We start from the raw sequence: 23,232 nt of genomic DNA, 5'->3' as shown, positions 1-23,232 counted from the left end.
AATACGACGGTGAGTTCCAGCGTTAGAGTGAGAAAATACCTGTTTTAAGCACATTTTTCGAATCCTTATTAAATTTCCTATCCAATCACCAAAACATTACAAAATTTAGTACAGTCAGGGAGAAAAGCAGTGTCAAAATTTGAACTGCCAGAAACACAGTATTTGTAATTTACTGGTAATTTACCGGTCAAATCCTGGTAAAGTGCTGCAATTTAATTCATCGTCTGTTAAAATAACGTCACTGCAAACATTTGTGGCAAAAAAGAATTAGTTCTTCATATATCATCACATTCAATTCAATACCTTCAAAACAAAATCAAAACTTAAAATGCATATTGCAAAAACCGGCAACCGGCAACCGGCAACACTGTACCATAATACAGGATCAGTTCAATGGAGCCGGTACCCTATTTACATTCTTTCTCTTTCTATCATATAAACGTAGATAAAGACTGCAACACTAGCGCAAGTCTTTTAATTTTTGGTGACAGTTATTTCTTGACAAGCCAAGCCACTTAAACTTAGGTTAGGTGTTGTTTGATTTGAATTTTAGGGAAAATACACATTTGTTTGTAGTTTTAATTTTTTTCGGTAATTTGGAACGAATAATATATACCTAATAACACCAATGCGGAATGAGTGGAGACGACCTCCTGTGCCTTTTTGCCAATTTTGACGTCAAATTGGAGAAAACGAAGCCCAATGTAGTTAGATCTTGGTTTGATGCAACTGGTACAACCAGACAGAAGCTGTTAAGTTGGTTGTGTGAGCCTTATTTAACGGAATCCAATTATTTATCACCCGTCCACCGTTATGAGTAAGTTGCAAAATTAGCATATCTTTTGTACTTAAAGTATAAATGTTACTTAGAAATATATAGGAAAATCTTGTGACAAACACCTATTCTATTACTATTTTTTTCTTAAAATACTTCAGACAGGGCTCACCCATTTCAGCTTAGATTTATCTGTAAATTAAGTTAAATTGTAAACACATTTGAATAGTTCAGTCAAATTAGTCAAATAGTAGTAAGTATGATGGGTTATAAACTGTTTGTTTAGATTCCAAAAAATTGACCAACCTCTTGACTTACAAAAGTGCAATGAAGAACTCGCTAAGCTTAGTCCCATTTATTCAGAAGCTTTCCAACCCAACCAAGATACAATGCTGCTTCTTAAAAATGATATTGCCACACTGGAAAATGAAGAACAATTTTACAGTGAAATGTTAGAACTGTTGAAGTAAGTGCTTTTTAATTTATTTCCAAAACATAATCAAATAATAACATTTTCATAACATAGGTCAGTAAACCATCAACATGCATTGGACTACACTTTCAATACTAAAACTGAAATTCAACAAAAAGCTGAATGTGAAACTAGGCAATCAGAATGTGAAAACTTAGCTAAAGAGCTTGATGAAGTTCATCAGAAAATCAGTTTAAATCAATCGTTTTTTTTTAAACATGTATGTACTTACAAAAATGCAGGTTGTTTATACCTTTCAATGAAGTTACTATAGTCTGTTCAGTGCTTCACAATCACCAGCAATGGTCATTAAATGTGATATGGGTTGATTATTGATGTTTGGCAGGGGCTACAATAAATTATATAGTATATGAATCAATGTTTATATACCAACAATTAAACAATTCTATTAAACAATAGCATTTAGAGGTGTATAGAACTTGCAAAATGGTCCTAGAAGCCTCTGGCAATTTAAAACAGTTATGGGAAGATTTAAGGCACTCTGGCACTTTTTAGAGGGTTCTTAATAGCATTTAAAGGTCTGTGGTACATTCAAAATGGTCCTAGAGGCCTCAGGCAGTTTAAAACAATTCTAGAAAGGTTTAGAATACTTGTAGAGACCTCTGGCACTTTTTAGAGGGTTCCTAATAGCATTTAGAGGTCTCTGGTACATTCAAAATGGTCCTAGAGGCCTCTGGCAATTTAAAACAGTTATGGGAAGATTTAAGACACTCTGGCACTTTTTAGAGGGTTCTTAATAGCATTTAAAGGTCTGTGGTACATTCAAAATGGTCCTAGAGGCCTCAGGCAGTTTAAAACAATTCTAGAAAGGTTTAGAATACTTGTAGAGACCTCTGGCACTTTTTAGAGGGTTCCTAATAGCATTTAGAGGTCTCTGGTACATTCAAAATGGTCCTAGAGGCCTCTGGCAATTTAAAACAGTTATGGGAAGATTTAAGACACTCTGGCACTTTTTAGAGGGTTCTTAATAGCATTTAAAGGTCTGTGGTACATTCAAAATGGTCCTAGAGGCCTCAGGCAGTTTAAAACAATTCTAGAAAGGTTTAGAATACTTGTAGAGACCTCTGGCACTTTTTAGAGGGTTCCTAATAGCATTTAGAGGTCTCTGGTACATTCAAAATGGTCCTAGAGGCCTCTGGCAGTTTAAAACAATTTTAGGAAGGTTTAAAACACTTGTAGGGATCCCTGGCACTTTTTAGAGGGTTCTTAATAGCATTTACAGGGCTCTGGTACATTCAAAATGGTCCTAGAAGCCTCTAAAACAATTCTAGGAAGGTTTAAAACACTTGTAGAGACCTCCGGCACTTTTTAGAGGGTTCTTAATAGCATTTAGAGGTCTCTGGTACATTCAAAATGGTCCTAGAGGCCTCTGGAAGTTTAAAACAATTCTAGGAAGGTTTAAAATACTTATAGAGACCTTTAGAACTTTTTAGAATGTTCTCAGTAGCATTTGGAGGTCTCTTGTACATGTAAAATGGTCCTAGAGAGCTCTGGCAGTTTAAATCAATTCTTGAAAGGTTTAAAACACTTGTGGATTCTCTGACACTTTTTAAAGAGTTTTCAATACTTTTTAGAGGTCCATGAAACTTTCAAAATGGTCCTAAAAACCTCTGGCAATTTAAAACAGTTATGGGAAGGTTTAAGATAATTGTAAAAGGCACATGACAAAAACAAATAGTTTTACAGCTACGTTTGAAGTGTGTAATTTAAATGTATAAACAACCAAGGCAACTATTTTATTACATGACTCTTGTATTAAGAGTGGCTATTTCAGGATAGAGATGATTATTTAGTTGGTGTTGTTGATGATGAATTATTACACTTTGATTATGTGTTCAACTTAAATTCACCTTCTTTCTCAACACTTGATGAGACCACATTAAATCCTCCAGAAGATTATTCATCTGAAATCTTGAAAATGTACAAGGGCAGGTTGGAAGTTGCAAACAGACAGTTTCTTCACAGGTTTTCTGATTAATATTTATTGCAGGGTTTTTCGTAGTTGTCAAGAGTATTTGAAAAAGGAAATGGAAATTGAGCTGCTGAAGCATAAGTTGGATTATTTGTCAACATTACCAGTAAATGAGTCATTGAGGTAGTTAGTGAGGTTTTAATACTATTTTTTGCAAACTTTTTGATTAGTTTAAGTTGTGGAAAACTTCAACTTTCCTCCGATTTCCTTGAAAGAAAAATATGTCAAAGATTAGATAAAATTGCTAAAGTGGCTACTGAACAATGCTTGGAAAGCACGTTACATCAGTACAGTAAGCGTGAACTTAAGGCTCATCAGTAAGTGCCAGTTTTCTAGCAGTAAGTATTGACGATAACATATTTATTTTAGTTTGAAGCTTACAAGGAAACAAAACTCATTAGATTTACTCACTGAAATCTTGTCTTATTATGCCTTAACCCTTTGTATTCAATTGGCACAGACACAAAAGATGGAAAACTTATCAAACTTTTACCAAAACCTGAAAACTTATGTTGAAAAAAACTTGCTCAGCTGTCGTACTCGCACAGTATGTTGTCCGCATTAAAACAAATAATATAGATTTTAACCAAAAAATTGTAGGAGCAAATGAAAAGAGGGATTGAACAACGCGACTTGAATTTGGCAAAACCGGAGATGGAAAAATATAAATTTGTCGCAACTTTAGGTAAAATTCTAAATGTAGACAACTGTACATTGTCATCTGTAGCCAAGGCTATACGGCAACTCGAGAGACAGCTACAACTAATGCAAAACGAAGTGATGTGTTTCAGTTTTGAGAAAAAATGTCCACAACTGTGAGTTGATATTTTTTTCACCTTATTTCTAGAGTGTGTTTCAAATATTTTCTAGCGATGAGAATATCACTGTTCTGACACAGTTTCTAACGTCTGGACCCACGAATAAGATTGCTTTAATACCAAATGAAGTACGGGCTAATTGCTATTCAAAAGATGAAGAATTGGAAAAAACAAGCGAGATTGTACGGAATTTGACGCAAAGAATGAAGACTATGGTGAGTGACTAATTTATGATTTAATATGAAAACTGAGCCTTTAATAAAACAAACCTTGTAATTATTGTTCTAACATCAGCTAAACCATCTGTTCAGGGTTTAGTTACATTAATGGTGGGTGGTGTAGTTTGGTTTCAATTTTGTTAATTAAAATGGTCAATTTTACAAATCATTTTGGACAAATTATCTTATCAGGCCTCAACTTCAAAGAAGTTTGACAAGTACTCAAGGCTACTGTGGATGAACTTCCTCACCCATCCCTCCAAAGTGAAAGAAATTATCAAACAAGCAGAGAATGACTTTAACAACAGGAACAAGCACTACTTTTAAAACCATTACATTATATCTATCTATTTAAGTTAAATAAATATAATTATTTTTATAAAAAGAACATTTATTAATAAAAAAAACTTTGGATTGTATTGCACTTATTTATACAACTTTTCTACAGAATAACTTAATTTTAAGTACAGTTCATCAAGTCTCTTTCCGACGCATCAAAATGGTCCCTAGGTTTAATGATTGATTCTTTATGTATGTGAACTGGATTGTTGTAATCGATATCAAAGTATTTCATTGACTGATCAACCACACCTAAATTCAATAATTTTTTAAACTATAGATTAATAAAATGCAGGATTTCTTACCTGACAGAGTTTTATTAAATCTATCCACAATGGCGTCCAATTCTTCCGGTTTAAGTTTTACGTAAACTTTGGTGCCGTTTTTTTCGAGTGACCTTTTGTTTCTTGATAGTAAAGGCAAGGTGAATTCACTTTCTGATAATGGAGTATCATCTAAACCAAAACCCTAGAAAAGGATAGTTTGTTAATCATTTTAACAATAAGGTTTAATAATTAAATAGGGTGGTCCAGTTTCTAAACGTCAATAATTCACCATTCGATAGCCCATCAAAAAATGAGTTGACATGCATTATGTCATTTTCTTGAAATATGTGCTTCCTAAGGGAAATACAGTCTTTCAAATTTCAGTTTAAAAAATCGTTTTTTTGTCATAACTGTCAGACCGTTGGTACAAATTTGGAACAAACACTTATGAAATTAATACTCATTATGTCATGTTAATGATGTTTGTCAACATTTTCTTGTTCAAGTTGAAAAAGAAGATATTTTTTATAAAATTCCGAACCAACCCAACCCAACTAAAAAATTGTGTTGGAAACGAAAAATTGACTTAAGAAGCTTTAAAAATGTTTTTGTAGCCAATTTTCATAGTTTCCGGACAAATTGAAAGACTTAAGTCCTGAAAATTGACTTAGAAACTACTAAATTGACTTTGAAACAGTAAAAATTTACTTCAGAGGCTTAAAAATTATCTTTGTAACCAGTTTTCATTGTTTTCAGAAAAATTTAAAGACTTTAGTATTGAAAATTGACTTGTAGACATGAACGGCTACTTTTTCTAGAAGTTTTGACTACAAATTCACACATTTAAACCTTGAAAATTGACTTGTACACCAAAAAGTAACCTTGAACTAATGAAAAGTGACATCAGAAGCTTAAAATTTGCATTTGAAATAAGTTTTCATTATTTTAAGGCAATTTTTAATAATTTAGTCTTAAATACAGGATATTGACATTAGGTTTATAAAAATCGGCTTGAAAGCTAACTTTTCAAGTTCTTTTTACTTTGCTTTTGATTTTCTTAGAATTCTGGACTGTTTTAGCGCTTTAAAAGGCTTGGAAAATCGAGTTTCAAGACCATCTTCACCAAGTTTATGACATAGCAGACTTAAAATTCTACACACAGACACAGACACTATTAAATTGATTTCTAGACATCTCAGTGCTAAAAATTCGAGCATTTCTTAAAAATCTAGACTATTTTTAGTGCTTTAAGGCTGTTTTTAACCTGAAAATAATATCCAGTGAGCGTAGAAAATAGAGCTGAAAAATAAAGACCATTCAGAAGAAATTTAACAGAAATATGGAGTACAGTATCTTCCTTAAGAAACGTTTTTCAGGGAAGTGACATAATGCATGTTCACTTATTTTTTGATGGGCTATCAAATGATGAATTATCGACACAAATTTTGATTCATATATGAACTCTTGGTTAATCAGAAGTGAACAATACTGAGTTTAGGTAAGTGTGTAAACTTACTAAACATTTGCCGCTAATACAGAAAGCCTTTTTTTCAGTCGATCCTCTAGAACAATCAGTCCCGAAGGGAAACCAACCGTCTTCACCATTCACGAGGTAAAAGCGATGCGAAAGGTTTTCATCTTGGCATGCTACACGACATGGTCTGTCTGGATCCTCTACGAAATTCGAATGATGATGATCAACACTTAACTTAGGTATGTATATTGGAAAACTTCGAAATTTTTGGATTTTTCAGGCTAAAATTAGCTGGAAACACTTAAAGAAACGTACCTAATGAAGGTGATATTTGCATTCCTAAACCAGATAGTCGTCGCACTCTATCTTTGTATTTCGAGCAAATCATGGAGGCGTGCTGAAACGGAGTTTTCACCTTGCCACAACCCTGAAAAACCCTCCATTTCACTCTGTTTTGGAGTGACTTATAAGTTAAGAAAAATTACATATTGCTCGGGTTGACACAGTTGAATGCTGCTTTTTCCAAGTTTCTTATTCATCACCAGTCTAATCCCTGAACCTGGCGAGATACAGTTGTAATGACAGCCGCTTGCGCTTTTCCAGCGTATTGCTCCTTCTCGTCTCCTCAGTCCTAAATTCGAACCAAGATTATTAATTAAGACTAAAAGGTGGTGGTAGATGTACCGGTTCTCCATGTAATTTCGTTACTCTCTTTGTCAACTGGACACAATCCAGGCATTTGGGTAAAAACAGCTTCATCGTAGGGATCACAGACAAAATCTTCGCAACGGCCGCTAATACAGTAACTTGCTCTACCTAGATAAATCGAATAAACAAATAATGTTAAAGTTAATGAAAATTTAATGTCTTAGAAATAACTGAAGACTACTAAGTGGATTTGATTTTTCTTCACGCATACATTGTTGAACAATCTGAAATTGTAATAAAAATTTCTTTGAAAAAAAGAAGAGGTTTCAGTTAAAACATATTTTCCAAGAATGTAACATATTATTTTCTTCACCTTTTAACGGGACAATCATACGTACCATATTTATTTCTTCTGGTCTGACAAGCTGTGCCATCTGGAAACGTCCATCCTCTGCTTTTAGTGCCTCCAATTCGTTTCTGGCACCAAACTACGCAGGCTTCCTCAGCTAAAAAGTTCGCTTTACACTTAGATGATCTCACTCAGTCTCTAACTACTTACGATCAGAACTAATTTTCTGCATTCCAGATCCAGTCAGATCTTTATCAACTTCTTTAGCACGACTGCATATTTGCTCTGCATACTCCTTGATTGTTAATCTGGGCACGTTCAAACACTGTTGCGCGTTGCAAGTTTGATATTTCTTCTGTGGTCCCTCGCAGTTTTGACCATTTCCTTGTGGTCTGTATTGTTTTAAATAAGCGGTTTTTACTGATTGAGATTTGCAAAGAACGTACCTAGGGTTATTGCACACTCGTTCTGACACCATTATTCCAGCGCTGCCAGTTCTTAATCTACCTTCTTCTCCAAACAGGCAACCTGAAGCGCATTCACCTTGCCTCCAGTCACTCCAACCTCCATCGATTCGGTTATTTTCGCGAGGAACTTGTTTGAGGTTGCCGTTGTATTGTTGTTTAGTGTTGGGTGGATCTTTTGGTACGCAACGCCCGCCTCGACACCACTGTAATAATTATTATTAACATAGTTAAGTCCAGTAATGTCATGATCGTACCATGTTGTTTCCACAATACGTGCCTTCTAAAGCAGGATGGGAGGTCCAAGTATATCTTTCCCTTTCACAGTGCAAGTCTCTGCAGACATCGTCTAAAGGCTGCTGGGTAGAATGTTTGCTTTCTCTGCCGTATTTTAACATACCTTAAAAAACAATCATTTAATGTCTAAGTTTTTTTGTAATGACCATTTATCTAGTGTTTTAGCCAATTTGGTTACTTCTGTTTTTTTCTGAGAAGATATTAAAAACTAATGTCTTAATTTCTGTTTGTATTTGTCTATACTTTCATAGTTTTAACGTTAAATAGCTGTTGTTCTGCCTTTTAACAGATTTTACCAATATCTAACTCCATCACCAAGATGTCATGACCCAGAAATTCTAAGGCTAAACTGCTGGCGCTGAATTTTGTTACAAGAAATAATATGTGGCCAAAACCTACTAAATTCAGACTAATAGATCTGATAAGCTTATAACTAATATTTCAAAAACAGCTTGATTTATGGTTGAAATAAAAAAAATTTGTAGCCTGAATGACGCACATTAATACCGACAACAATATTTATTTTTATCTTTTAAGTGAAAAAATGCTCCTCCCATAATTGTGATAGTACACCACTAATTACCACTGTAATATAAATTACAGTAATAATTACTGCCCACGTGGAAGAAAATACTTTCAGAGAGTATCTAAATACGTGTGAAATTAAAAAATAAGTGAAAACTACTAAAAGTGGACACTTACATTGCTGGTCAGCGTTAAAACGTTCTCCAGGTAGTGCTCCTTCAGCTCCATGGTCCAATTGACCTGCTGAGCTCCCGTGGTCAAGAAGACACCTGGATTGGGGAGTACTGAAATGAAATTCAAATTAGTTTTTCACGTTTTGTTTTCATGGATCCCATAAAATTAAATCACAGATCCTCAAACGTATACTTACTCTAGGAACTTTTGTAAATATCTTTTACTGCATGCAGACCACGTAATTTTTCCACTACCCAAAGTGGGTGACATAATGTAACTGCTGGGATCACAGTCGTTATCTGCTAAAGGACCGTCGTGCCGCATCCCTAGACTGTTATTCAGGACTTTAATGCAAAATACAGGTTTTTAGCGAAACACTTACTTATGACCTATTTCGTGAGCCACAACGTATACGCTTTCAAAGTGGCGCCCCTCGTTGACTGTACAGCTACTCGTAGCTGTACACATTCCAGCAACCGGAGCTAAACCTAAAGAAAAATACGGTATACGGTATGTTGTTTAGAGAACAATAAGGATAGCCTAGGATGAATTCGATTTGACCTGCTAGAACATTTTAGATAAAAACTGTTACAATTTTAGGAGCTGTCTGAAGTGCATCTTATTAACTTAGTTGTTTTAGCTGAGTATTTACTGCTGGTAACCTTTCTTTTTGTTAAAGTTATTTAATCTATTTGAAACCAGGATTTTAATAACAAGCTCCTCTTTTCAGAATTATGTTCCAGACAAAACTTTTACATTTTACCACTAGGAAACCGCCGCTCATATTGAAAACTCGGCTTTCAGCACCAACGTGTGCAGCGTATTCAATTATCGGCGAGTTTCCCCCAGTTTCCCTATTTCCCGACCTGCAGGGGAAACTCCGGGGGTTGAAAGGGTGGCTAATTTTGCTTCTTTTTTTGATTGAGACCCGTCGGCAACAAGAGGAACATTTACGATGTGGATACACTACTAACAAATTTTGCTTACCGACTACTTGATTGGAGATCTTTCCATGTTTGCCTCGAACGTACAAATCCAAACCGGTTAAAATGAGAGCGTGGTCCCAATGCAACGGTTCTCTATCGCCCACAGGATTTTTGGTTCTTTGCCAGTTGCAAAAATTGGACAGGAATCGATCAATGTCTGGAGGCCTGATCAGTCCTGCCACTTCGTCTTTCATGATCTCCAAACGTTTGAGCACAAAGTTTACTGGACGACCCAGAGAAGGATCGTGATACAACAATTGCACCTGTTTTTGTATAAATTTGATCTCAGTTTTGAGCTTTATGAAGTTTTCAGACAATCTTACGGCGTTTATCATGGCTAGGACAAATCGGATAATTTCTCTTTCAGTGTCCACAGGAAAATTGGCCTTCATGAGTTCAAACAAGTCCCTGTCAACAAAAACTGCAGTTTCGACAAATACAGTAGAACCAACGGGGAACACCTCTCTTTTGCTTCTAGTAACTTTCTTAGGCATTTTGCTCTTTGAATCCTTGATTTCTTCTACCTTTGCTTGACAATCTTCGACCGACCTAAACCTTACGTTAGCATCCTTAAAAACTACATGGGGTTTCTTTGACAATACATGTGGAATACTGGTGGCATCATGGAATCTAGTGGGCAGCGGCCGGATTGTGTAATAATGGTTGGCGTCAGAGTGGACAACCCCATTCTTCAACCCCCCAAAAATCAACAACTTTTGTTTTTTATTTAAGTTCTGAACGTACCACTCCTTGACACGTACTAAGAGCGCTGCCATTTCCCCTAAAGTAGCAGTGCAGATCTTCGTTTTGGTATTGAACAGGAACAGACCCGTTGGCGTAGGTCTCCAGAACCACAAAGTCCTTGGAGGTCAGCTTAGGAGAAGGGGTCAAGTCCAGGGTGAAGGTTTTTCCGAAAGTTGGCGCTTCGATTTGAAGTGTATGATTTTGTAGTGGATTCCGTTGGAGATAGGTTATCGTAAAGTTCTGATCTGAAAAAGCAAATATTATCAGACTATAAGCAGATGCTTGGTTGCTATTGGCTATGACAAGAAACGTTTTATTACAGGTCAAACTGGATTTACTGTTGAATCAGAAATGGATTTGCTAAGCCTTCCTTCTCTAGCAAATCTTTGTGTCAATAACCGTCATAAAGGTAATCAAATTAGCATAAGAAACTGATTTTCCGTAATCAAGCAAAACAAGCCGGTAGTACATTAAGATAAAACCATTCCGATTGGAATTCCGAAAAGGAGAATAATCGTGGGAAGGAAACCGTTTCGAACAATGGCGTACGATCCGTTTGTTTTTGGGAAATCGGTCGTACGGATTTCGCCAAGATTGCCTACTTCGGATTTGCCAATTCATTGGACAAACTAAATGCTTTTTGAATGTACTGGCTTAGTTTAGATGGGGCAAAGCGCGCCCGTTTTGCTTATGTAAGAAATCCGACTCTTCCGTGTTAATTGCCACACTTTTGTACGTTGAGGTAAAAGTGCTTCAATTAAATACTGTATGAATTTCAATTTGCTGGTAATCGTGTTGTATGAGCTAAAAAAAAAACAATTTCCTGGTGTGAATACAATACATACATGGTAAAGATATAACTCCACTAGGACACCCTGTATAATGATTATTAGCAACCATTAGAAGGTATGATTAACCTATCATTATTGTGTTAGACAAGCAACATAATGTTATTCTGCTAACAGACGTAATTTCCATTTAAACTGCAACTTGCAGACAATAAACTTTCTTGTTTTTCGCTTCTTCTCCCAGTCATCGTTCGCCAATTTACTATTGTGTACATCGGAGAAAGAGAGTCGTTTTCATTCATTTCCCTTTATTTGCATACAATAAACTAGGTTTGGACCGTGAAAACTAAACGTTTATTGATCACGTACGATATTATGCATCAGAGATGATGAACTGTTTGTGTCGACTCTGATTATTCATTTATGACTTTCTTTTAATGATAGGTAATTTCATTTAGTTTTGCCTTATAATAGATACTATTTATTCATAATTTAATAATGTTGTTCTTGTCATGAACTCGTTTGATTATTTATTTGGGTCAGTGTGATCGATTAGTGGTGCCAATAAACTTATTTCAGCTGCTCGATTGTTAGTTGATTAGTTTTTTGCGGTAGCACGCATCATCTGATGTTTGGACACACTAATTAACTAATAATTTTTCATGATTTTTTTATACATATACAGGGTTGTTCAAATTCGACCCTCATCATCGCGCAAACTTTAAGAGAAATTTAAAGTTTTCCAAATAATGATCTTTTTCTTGGAAACTACACATTGATTTGCTCTCATTTCCATTTAATCTAAAAATAAAAATAGTATAATAAAAGTGGGTAAAGTTTATTTGAAAATCTTTCTCTTTCTCTTGCAATGCGGGAGTCGAATTAGAAATTAGAATTACTCTGTATTAGCTTTATTTTGACATTTCTATTTTAATAATTTCTTCATGTTTCAAGATCAAACATTCTTCTGTCTGAAAATTATACAAAAAGTAACTTACCATCATTTTCCAGTAATCGTTTCCACTCCGTCTCCGTTAAAACGTGCTTGAGGTCTTCGTCTCTAATCTGAAATTAAACAGAAACACGCGATTATTTTAAAACGGTTTCCTATTCTTTACAAAGAAACTCATTTGAAGAGTCAACAGTGCATATTTGACAGCCGGCAATCTTCGTCTTGAACCTGACAGAAGATTATTTTAACTACCGGTTTTTTTGTTTTAAATCTTCAATTACTTTCAGCCTTGACCCTATCCAATTACAGCTAGAACCACCATATCATATCATGCAAGATTTTAATTAAGATATTAATGTTTTGCATTGGAAAGTAAGTTTAATTGTGTTTGGTACAATAAATGAAAGTACACTCATCAAAAATTGGTAGAAATGCATCAATTAATTCGAAAAACAAAAGGTGCATTGTTTTTGCAATGTATGGGAATTTGTACGGTTGAGTGTAACGGTACTTCACGGGTTCGAAATCCGATGAATTATCGATCATCCATCGACTTTTTCCCAAATAATAATAATACGATTAAAGTGTTGAAACAACAATGGGCGACGACCTTGGTAATTAGCGATTTTGGCACAGGTGAACATTATTTGTGAGCAGTCAGCGTGCGAGAGGACGGGTCAAACACACTGTATATCCGCTTCTTCTCGCCAGGGGAACTAACACGATTAACACAGGATAGTATTTTATTAGCTTTTGTTATTATTGTTTATACCCATAAGAATCAAGTTAATTAACGTTAGTAAAATGAGAGAGAAAATCTTCCAAATGTGTCCATGTTGTTGTTTTAAAAAAATTGTCAATAAAACGGCTTTGGAAGATCAAAAGTACTGTCCTGTATCAGAACCAATCGGAAACCAGGGGAATTAAATCAAATGCGTGGTTTGTGACCTATAATAACTACATGCGGGGAGATCAGATGATGATAAATAAACATTTTAATAATTTGTTAACCTCACGGGAAATTTAAATGTGAGTTGAATGGTCTCCCTTTTAATTTTTTGGCTTAGCGGATGTCAAACACACACACAATTATTTTTCCATACAACAATTTTCAGTTCGGTATAATAAAATAACATTTTCTAAATAAAACTGAAATGTCAGGTAAGTACAAGTTGCATTTTAAGCACCTTTACACTATGACAATTCAATTTTTTTGTGGTTGAAAAGTCATTCTATTTTATTTTAAATTTCCGTACAGTAATACAGATTAAATCAGCCATTCATTTATACAGTTTAATTTTTGTGTAATTAAAAATTTTTTTCATCAACCGTTTCATTATTATAGTCCAAGCAGAGTAAACGGGTAAATGGCTAATGTTCTGAAAGGTCAAACCTCTGGTTACATGGAAATAACGTATTAAAGTAGATAAGTTAGGATGCGCCTTTACCATTAAGTAATCGGAATCTATGATTATCAGTTTACAATAAGCCTTAGTTTCAAAATGGATAATGTCATAATCGTGTGCTTCGTGGCTGGATTAGTGCAACTCTGCCTCCAGTTAGTTATATATTTCCGTTTATCAAGTATAGAGAAGAAAAATTCCTTCATTTTTGGAGAAACTGTCAAGAATTTAAAGATATGTTAGGAGAGTTAAGAAATTGATGAAGAAAATAGTCACCAGCATATCTAGACTTAACAAAATTCTGAACTCAAATTGATTTTGAAAGTGACAAATTACTGTTTTTTGGTTTTATGTGAGACTATGGTTAAAAATAAACACAATGAAGATTTTCATCTCGAGAATTTGATCATTTATTAAGATTTAATCTTATTTTTGTTAAACACGGATTTAGGATTTGCTTAGCAAATATTCGGGCTAAAATTGAAAAGCATAGAATATGCATTGCTCTGGACCGTTTCCTGCAGGACACAAAAGTACACTCCATTAAACTTTCATTGTCCTAAACCGGTCTGCTGAAGCAATTTTCTGCTTGCCCAAGTTGGATTTTTTCCTTAAAATGTTCCCGAGATTGCCTTAGTTTCGAATACTACGAAAAAGAACGGGGAGTTGTTTTTTTTTAGAATATTGTATCAGATAGCAAACTACAATCTATTGTGTCACAATCCTGTAAGTTATGCTAATTGTAAGCTTGATATGTCGACATAAGAAAGATATACAGTTTTTGAGATATTTATGGAGATTTAAAACATAAATACCAATTTCCAGAACACATTTTTCTTAAATGAATTTTTGAAACTACATACTTTGCATTTGGAAATCAGAAATGACAGAAAATATTTTTAATAAATGGTGGTTTTAATATTGGTGGTATATACCTATATTATACATTGAATTTTTAATAATAGAGTCAGAAAAAAATATCAAAAAAATGTGGAACGCTTCACGATTTTGCGTGTCATCCTTGCGCAGGGGCCATGCTAATCTTCTCTGTATCGTTCCAATTTTAGTATATGTACCGCCGAAGCGAGTACACTGGGTAGAATTTTGAACCCTAATATGAACTTATAGAGTGTCGTCGCATGACGGCATGATGTTAAGGATGAATTACGAGAGTGGCGCCCTCTACCGGTATAACTCTGTAGCAGGAAGACTAAACGACTTTACGCCATATTTTTAGGGCTCGATAAACCGTTACCCAAAGTTATAACCAAACAAAATACGGACTATTTGAAATTTTATTCCAAAATGGCTATAGTTTGTAAATTCTTTAAAAATAACTACTAAAAGTGTAGTTTTAGGATTTTAAACTGTTTTCAGACCTAAAGCTGGTTTATTTTAAGTTCTAAAGCCTTTTTTTTCGTTAAAACTACAAGTTTCAGTGTCCGAATTCCTTAAAAACACAACTTTTTGGAGAAATAACACTGAATGTCTAATTTTAGGATTGTAAAGTTTTTTCAAGCTCAGGTCTGGTTATTCTTACGCTCTTAAGTCTTTTCTTTAGTTAATACTACAATTTTCATTGTTTGAAAACGTTAAAAACAATACTTTTCAATTGAAATCCAAGGCTGAAATGGCTGATTTGATGTTTTTACTAGTTTTAGGATTTTAAACTGTTTTTTGACTTGAAACTGGTTATTTTTAGGCCTTGAAACACTTTTTTTAGTTTAACACTTTCGTTTGTAGCGCTTGAAAACCTTAAAAACATAACTTTTCTTTTGAAATTTCATTGAAGAAATATCACTGAAAGCCTAGTTTCCAGACTTTAAACTGTTTTCAGACCTGAAATTGATTAATGTCTAGCGCTAAAGCTTTTTTAACTAAAAACTACAATTTGTAGTCCTTAAAAACTTTTAAAACATAACTTTTCAATTGAAATTCCGTGTTAAAATGCTTTTTAAACTATAAAACGCTGGTCGTAATTAGCAAACCTATAGGCAGAAAAAGCTTTAAAGTATGATACAAATTGCACTAAAATTACCAAACCTACATCACTATATTCACAATGTACGTTTAGTGAATAGAAAAATAATTCGTTTTTTTTCTCATAGTGAAAGTGGATAAATCGGAGCACAGAACGATTTGAAATTCAATGATGAAGGTGGAATGCAAGGAATCTGCATCAGCAAAAGTCGATAAATAATGGCGCCTCCTTAGTAATGGCCTTGTGACTGCATTGTCCACCTAATGGTCATGGGTTGGTCCTTGTCAGTTACCGTTGTAATTATTTTACCACTTCACCAGCATTTTGTGTACATTCTACCAGGAACATTGTCCAAAAAACCTTCACCCAATCAACATAAGTTCCTAAAACTGTATTAGTACAATTTTAAATTATGTAAAAAAAAATTACAAACAATAGAGAGTCTTGATCTGTGGTTGTGATAATGTTGCTCCATTTAGGTTGTGTAGGGCACCCAGACGAAACGGTCAACAATTTCGCGCTATGCGAAGAACGGTTTTAGAATAATTACCGCTTACGCTTTAATTACCTCTAATCGTAATAATTATGTAACCACTTTCTTTGATGATTACCTTAAAAACCGTAGTTACTGTGTCGCGTTAGGTAACGGAAGTTAGTTACACGAAAAGACTGAAAATTGCAAAAAAATACAATAATGCTGTGAAGATCAATTAATGATTTATATTAAAGCATCTAAGAAGTTGGCTAATCCAATAGGATTTCACAAAAGTAAATAAATACAAAGTTACTTGTTTAGTTGATGGTAAATTAAATGTGAAAGTGATTAGCTTAATTAATTACAAGTAGCTGCAAGCCAAGTATAAATAAGATTCTATTGAGATAGAATATATTTTGATTTATATTGAGAAGATATTTATTGTTGTATAGTGTGGTCAAACAGGCAAACGTTATTCTACTCAATCTACTGAGGTACTAAGATGTAATAAATATTATTATTTAGCGTAAAAAGACATGAACTAATAATAATCTTCTTGACTGATTAAAGCTTTTCTACAGGGTATCCAAACCAGATGGACATACATTTTTAATAGAAAAAAAATACTCGTTGTATGTTAGAAAAAATATCAAAAAAATGTGAATTTGCATAGACCAATCACAAACTACAAAACAGTGATGTGATTTACGCAAATACTGTCCTGTGTGAACTTATTACCATAAGACCTCAAATATTTGACAATGATCTTAAAACCACATTTCGGTTGCTACCGGATATTTACATAATCAATAACCACCAAAAAATTCGAATGTGCTTGCATTGATCATCGAAAACCAGGAAAGCGAAATTAAGTGAAATTGCGGTATTGCTCTCATTTGAAAAAAAATGCGATTTACGATTCGTCACACGCTTCACGCTCGATATTGCCCAAATCGGCTTTCTAATAATTATTACTCGTTATCATAAAATAATAAACATTAAAAAAAACAACTGTGTATTGCAATTTAATATAGTGCGATCCAGATACGCCTCGTTCGTTTGTTATTAATGGTTATTGAACAATTTAACTGGTCTCAAACATATCAAGTTTTTAAAAAACAATTTATTCCCACGGGATATTTGCGTCATAAAAAGTTTATTGAATATTATACTATGTGAATCGCCAGTTATCAAAAATCTTAAATAATTCTCCTAGTTACCCTAGAAGGTAAAATTTACCCAACTTAATGATTAGTCCGTTAAAGTCAGTTCCGGTTTAATTAGTTGCGTACATTTTGCAATTGATAGATACCCAAAAAGTGGTACAATCTAATTTTCACTAGACATATTGCATTATTTACCACGTAAGGTAAAAATACATATAAAAATTCCACCTTAATCCGATCAGTAGGTTAGTAAAATAGTAGCGTTTTAAATGGTTTTTCAATAGTTAGTGGTTTTTACCTAAAACGGTGTGCACAATGTAACGTTACGGGCGTATAAGGTCGTAAGGAAACAGGATCCTCGTAAATATCGTCTGCAAATGTTTATTCCGACGGAAAAATATTTAACCCGCTTTCTACGCGACACGTTCTGTTTAATTACCACTATTAAAACCGTTTACGAGATGGGTAAAGTGATCTACTTGCTGGTAAAATTAATTTCATTGAAAAATTCCTAAAAACTTACCAGTTTGGTGGTGGTGACCATGACAAAATAGGCGGCGATCAAATACCGCCCAATCAGTCCCGGCATTTTCAATAAAGCGACGATTTACATCATTTACACCACTGTTTGTCCTGTTTCCGTTACGGTCCATATTAATTTACATGATAAGAACATATGTATGGTGTTTACGTCTGGCTTTCAGTCCAACCAAATTGATTACCCTACAAGAAAAATGTAATATGTTAAAAAAGTTACTTACGTAAAGAGGGCGGAAAGAGGAAGATTACACACAAATGGTTTGCTTTAGAGCCCGTTGTTAGTAACGACAACTGGTTTACTGGTTATTTACCTAACAAGGGCTGACAGAAAATTTCTTTATTATTTTGTTAGATCAAGGATGAAAAAAAAATCAGCTTTTTGTTTCACTTTCTTAACTCTTAAGAAAAACTATTTTTAAAAATGTTAATCTCCGTAACTTTATTGTAGACTAATTGGGCTTTTGCCAATATTCTCTTAAAATGTAGAAAGTCACTTTGTTTAAAAAACTTAGTTTTCTTTATGATTTTTTTATTTATGTGCTTGCATCAGCAAAATGTTTAGTTTACACCGGTTGTCAATGTCGACGTAGTTTGACAGTTGTCACAAAATATTATTACAGTTTCTGATAATTGTCGTCATCAGTTGTCGACTGACGTCACATTCGTTCTGAGAGACTGACACATGTCACTTAGAAAGTTTTCTCCAACCTGGTAAACGTTTCGTATTGGGCTCTACAGTCACGTGACTAAATGTTACTACAGCTTTAACAGTTGAGTTGCAGAGTTAAAGACCAAAATGTCACTGTACAGGGTGGGCCAAATTGGACGTATTTAAATGGAAAGTGCTCTTATTAGGCAAAATACTGATGTCGGTGTCTGAAACTGAAATTTGATACAAAAATTAATGACAGAAACCGTTGTTTAATATCTGTCACCGTTTGACAGATAAAGGGTGCTTCTCAGAATTTGTACTTTTCTTCAAAACTTCCAGGTACATTATTTTTTATTTCTAAAAATACATTTCTACAGCAAGTATGCAGTAGTGTAAATAGTTTTTTTATATTAGACACGGTTTTTGAGATACGCACAAGAAAATAGTTAAAAAGAAAAATATTCTCTCTCTTAAAAAATCTGTCAAACGTGACAGATATTTTCGGTTTTCGCCAATAAGTTTTCTGTCAAATTTGAGCTTCAGACACCTGCATTAGTTTTCGCCTATCTCTGTTAATAAGAGCACTTTCCATTTTAAATGCGTCCAATTTGGCTCACTCTGTACAACCAACAAAAAAAGTTCTCCTATCAATAAATAATTCAGAAACCTGTAGTTTTACAGTTTGGAGCAATTTTTTGAAGTTTGTGATATAGTCAGTCAAAGCACTTTACTTTGATGTTCTGTATAGTTTTCCAAATAAATTTATTACCGTAGGAAAAGCGTTTTTCTGAGAAATTCAATATTGTATTTATAACACGAATGGTTTTGTTTGTTCCGATGTGAAAAATCCACCTTAAGTGCACTGATGATGTTTTAAGCGATTAAAAAATCTCTCAAAAAATTTAAAAAATAGCTATTTATGTAACCAGTTACGAAAAGTTCGATTTTGTGTAACGAATGAATGTTTGTAGGGCGAGCGCAGCGAGGTCCTACAATTTGAATGAGTTACACAATAAGACATTTTCGAAACGTGTTGCATACATAATTTTTTCTAATTTCGACCAAAAAGCTGTGAAAACCGTCTTTTAAAGTGATTTAACACAAATATTCACTTTCATAGCACCTTGTATAAACTGTGACAACGACATGTTATGATGGATGTCGCCCATATGTTTCTACGGAAATGCATAAAAACAGGGAGTGATGAAATGAACTTTTCATAACTAGTTACATAAAGTGATACTTTTCGTAACTAGTTACGTAAGTTACGTTTCAGTTTTGAAAAGTGTCACTTTATATGCCAAAATTAGAAAAAATTATTTTATTGAGCTTATCAGTAAAAATTTTCAAAAAACCAATAGAATTCTAACAAGCCTTTTGAAACGTTTTAAACAACTACTAATTAAGTTCATAACATTATATTGAACATCCAAGTTTTGGGTTAACAAACCATTTTTACGACCTTCGTAATTAACGTTTTTTGTTAATTAATTCTAGGCTCGTTAAATCCACAGTGTTTATCAAAATTCATCTGACAATTAATTACCTAACCATAGCTCATTCAAAAAAAAAGTGCAGTTGCAGTCATGACCTGGCGATTAAAAGATAAATTTAATTAACTAATGGGAAAACGATACGTTTGTATGATTAATTTATTTTGAACGGAGAGGGATAAAGTGAATTGTTTGCAAAGCGAGTCCAGCTCTGGTTCAAACTATTTATGCTAATTTATCGCAAAAATGTTTGAAAATGGCCAATTATCTTCATGCATATTCATTTCATATTTAGACAGAAGGAATATTTGTTAACAATACCACTGACCTCCGCTCAATTTGAAGGTTTTTGACAAGTTTTGCAAGGAAACTATTGTTTCAAAAAATAAAGGAGATTCCGATGTAGTCTGATAACAACTTTTAGGTTAGTCTAAGCTATAAACTATACGCACATCCTGTTTTGGCACTAACTTATATTCACCCTTGACTTCTAGCCAAATTTTTGTGGGATACACTATTACGGTTAGATTGATGCATCCTGCTGACAGACAAATTTATCGAGACGTGAAGTCAAGCTTAAAATAAGTCATTGTTTCGGATTTGGCAGGCGAAATTTTAAAAGAATTGACAATATAGGTATACATAAAAATAATTGGACGACCTTTGTTTACCAAGTGTGCAATCCGTTACCTGGAATTATTACTATATGGTCGGAAGAGTAAAATTTCACGCTTCTAAGTGGTTATTATAACGAGTAAAGTGTAAAAAAAAAGTTGCTCCTAATAATGATTGTAGTAGTAAAAAGCAGATGGATATGATTTGAATGTGATGTGACTTATTCACCGTCAGATGCTATAGACGGTATGTGTAATATTAAAAGAGTCACGTGACTGTAAAAATATCAGTCTAAACTTAAAAACTGTCAGGTAACGTTAAGGATGATAATTTTAACCTTAACATGAGTGACGTAATTCATTTAAAACTAAAAAACGGTCTCTTTAATAAGATTTCTCCATTTAAAACATGACCTTTTTTAGGATTTTATTTTGACGTTAAAAAAGAGTCACTAGAACCTTTGAAAAAATTTGATTGAAAATCGTCACGTGACCATTTTCACTGTAAAAAGAGTTACATGACTTTAAAAATATCAATTTAAACTAAAAAACACGTGACTCTTCAAATAATATTTTGACGTTTAAAACACGTCACATGACCTTTAGAATTCCGTTTTGACGTTAAAAAAGAGTCATTAAAACTTTAAAAATAAATTTGCTGACTGAAAATTGTCACGTGATCATTTTCACCTTAAAAAAAGTCACGTGACGTTAAGGATGACATTTTAAAAACAGTCGCGTGATTCAATGTATCAGTCACTAAAAAACGGTCATATGACCTTTGATTTTTGACGTTAAAAGAGTCGCCTGCCTTTAGACATAAATTTGATAATTGAAAATCATCACATAGTCATTTTTACTATAAAAAGAGTGTATACAGTGTGTGCAAGACAAAAACTCACTTTTTGATTTAAGTAATTTCTAAAAAACCCCATGCAGGGCATTTTTTTATTAGACACGCTGTATCCAGGATAAGTCCTGCGGGAGTTAGTTTATTAGTTTTTTCTTTTATTATACAGAGTGTTTAATAAATATTGATTAAAAATAGTTTTACGTCACTTTTTTCAAGTTTACACTGTCTGCTATGTTGAGCAATAAATATCTAGTATTTAGTATTTTCTGTCTCATTAAAAATTTCCTTTCGTTTAAGTGAATAGAGGTAAAACTCCTGGCGGACCCTGTATACAGTGTGTCCAGAATACGAAGAGCCAGTGTGGAGCTCTTGAAAACTATTAGAGAAACAGATTTCGTTAAATGAGAAAAAAGTTGCGTAATAATGGCATAAATAAAATGACGTTTAGAAAACAAATTTGGTTCGGTTTTTGAGATATTTTGAAAAAAGTGAACGTCGTTTCGCAAAGACAAAACGTCGGAATAAAAAACTGATAATACCATTTTAAATAGCTTTAAAAATTGTTGTGAAGAAGTGTCATTAGTTTTAGTCTAGGTCCAATATTAACGTCACAAAAAAATTAAAACAAAATAAAAAAATCGCTTTTTTCAAAATATCTCAATAACCAAAAATTATTTCAACGCATTTTTTCTCCCAACGAAATCTGTCTCTCTAACCGTTTTCAAGATCTCCATAGTAGTCCTCCTTATCCTGGACACATTGTATATTAATTTTAATATAAACCTTTTTGTGTATCATAATTCCTACCTTAACGCACTATTCCAATGGCAGTTCAAAAAGAAAATTAAATCAAAAAAACTACCGGCGCGATATAAAAAACACAACAGGTGCCGAATTCGATGGTACTTCTTCAGCGAGGTGCACGTGCCCGGGGTACCGTCAGTCGTCGACTAGTCTATTTAGATAGATCGAGAGCTCTTCGCAAAAGGTACTACCATCAGTGGTACTATTACCGCCGTCCACATTCATCAGACCATTAATACACTTTGTCTGAATTACAATTTTTTTTCTAATAAACAATCACTGCTGAATTGTCTGCCAGCGCAGAAAAAAACCTCGTCCTTGCCTTCCCTAACATCTAGATAGACACGCCCAAGTTGTACTTGACATTAGTGGAAAAAAGTGAAGGAACTAGTTTTGATATCGGGGTAAATGGTGCAAAAAACGTGTAATTGATACTAGTTACTAACAGCGATAATTGTTGGTTCTTGTCATTTCCTGGTTAATCCAAATGTTGGGTTAAACAGTTGAAAATTTAGTTAATTAACTTCACCTAGCAATAGTTTTACATCAGGGACTTTGAGTGTGTTTGGTAAAGTCTTAGAAACCACTTGCAGAGTCAAAAAACTGTCTGTTGAAGGTTATTTATTCAACTAAAACAAAATTCATTAACTTGGCATCTTAAGGGATGTTAAGATTGCGTTAGTGTGTTTTTACTTTATAAAAAATCAAATTAAGGTCTAATTTTTGGATTGTAGACAATTTGAATTTTTTGACAAAAAACCCACTTGTATACACTATTGACCCATTTATTTCAGACATTTTTAATCAAAATAATGTTCCTCTAACCTACTTATTTCCTCCTTGAATACCTAATTAATAATCAAAACGGTTTTTAGAGCCCAAATCCAAAATTGTATAGACAGAACCCCAGTAAAAACTCAATTCCCTTAATGGTTTTTGATGGTTATCGTTTGAATATAACTGTAATAG

At 33.8% G+C, this 23,232-nt stretch overlaps 2 protein-coding genes and 1 non-coding gene across 3 annotated transcripts; 1 reads left to right on the top strand and 2 right to left on the bottom strand.

Moving 5' to 3' along the window:
* The first annotated feature begins 508 nt into the window (after positions 1–508).
* LOC145724573 (uncharacterized) lies at positions 509–4,921 on the top strand. Its single transcript, XM_081972927.1, has 10 exons — positions 509–817; positions 1,062–1,241; positions 1,302–1,467; positions 3,043–3,200; positions 3,259–3,363; positions 3,411–3,557; positions 3,610–3,787; positions 3,841–4,055; positions 4,111–4,273; positions 4,469–4,921. Exons 1-10 carry the CDS (start codon positions 636–638, stop codon positions 4,601–4,603), a joined length of 1,629 nt encoding a protein of 542 aa, XP_081829053.1. The 5' UTR covers positions 509–635; the 3' UTR covers positions 4,604–4,921.
* On the bottom strand, positions 4,691–22,493 carry stl (ADAMTS metallopeptidase stall). The gene is made up of 19 exons (XM_081972925.1): positions 22,267–22,493; positions 17,831–18,030; positions 12,329–12,395; positions 10,543–10,787; positions 10,122–10,487; positions 9,800–10,061; positions 9,195–9,300; positions 9,009–9,143; positions 8,816–8,922; positions 8,074–8,216; positions 7,799–8,022; positions 7,563–7,744; positions 7,402–7,509; positions 7,040–7,171; positions 6,841–6,986; positions 6,671–6,782; positions 6,398–6,555; positions 4,921–5,083; positions 4,691–4,867 (listed from the first exon to the last, which is right to left on the bottom strand). The coding sequence occupies exons 2-19, from the start codon at positions 17,894–17,896 to the stop codon at positions 4,737–4,739; spliced, it is 2,853 nt and encodes a 950-aa protein (XP_081829051.1). The 5' UTR covers positions 17,897–18,030; positions 22,267–22,493; the 3' UTR covers positions 4,691–4,736.
* Positions 14,670–14,776, bottom strand: LOC145725730 (U6 spliceosomal RNA). Its single transcript, XR_014177381.1, has one exon. It is a non-coding gene; the product is annotated as a U6 spliceosomal RNA (small nuclear RNA).
* Positions 22,494–23,232: the final 739 nt, after the last annotated feature.

This window comes from Ips typographus, linkage group LG2, assembly GCF_016097725.1.
Source record: "Ips typographus isolate SLU linkage group LG2, UJ_Ityp_2.0, whole genome shotgun sequence".
NCBI classification, from domain to species: Eukaryota; Metazoa; Arthropoda; class Insecta; order Coleoptera; family Curculionidae; genus Ips; species Ips typographus.
This window is presented reverse-complemented; position numbering and strand designations above follow the sequence as displayed.

Coding starts and splice junctions, on each gene's coding strand:
- LOC145724573 (XM_081972927.1), top strand. CDS start 636: ATGAGTGGAGACGACCTCCTGTGCCTTTTTGCCAATTTTGACGTCAAA. Junction 818..1,061: donor TCACCCGTCCACCGTTATGA/GTAAGTTGCAAA, acceptor CTGTTTGTTTAG/ATTCCAAAAAATTGACCAAC. Junction 1,468..3,042: donor AATCGTTTTTTTTTAAACAT/GTATGTACTTAC, acceptor TGGCTATTTCAG/GATAGAGATGATTATTTAGT.
- stl (XM_081972925.1), bottom strand. CDS start 17,896: ATGCCGGGACTGATTGGGCGGTATTTGATCGCCGCCTATTTTGTCATG. Junction 7,172..7,401: donor GACCAGAAGAAATAAATATG/GTACGTATGATT, acceptor CGATTTATCTAG/GTAGAGCAAGTTACTGTATT. Junction 6,783..6,840: donor TGTGTCAACCCGAGCAATAT/GTAATTTTTCTT, acceptor AGGGTTTTTCAG/GGTTGTGGCAAGGTGAAAAC.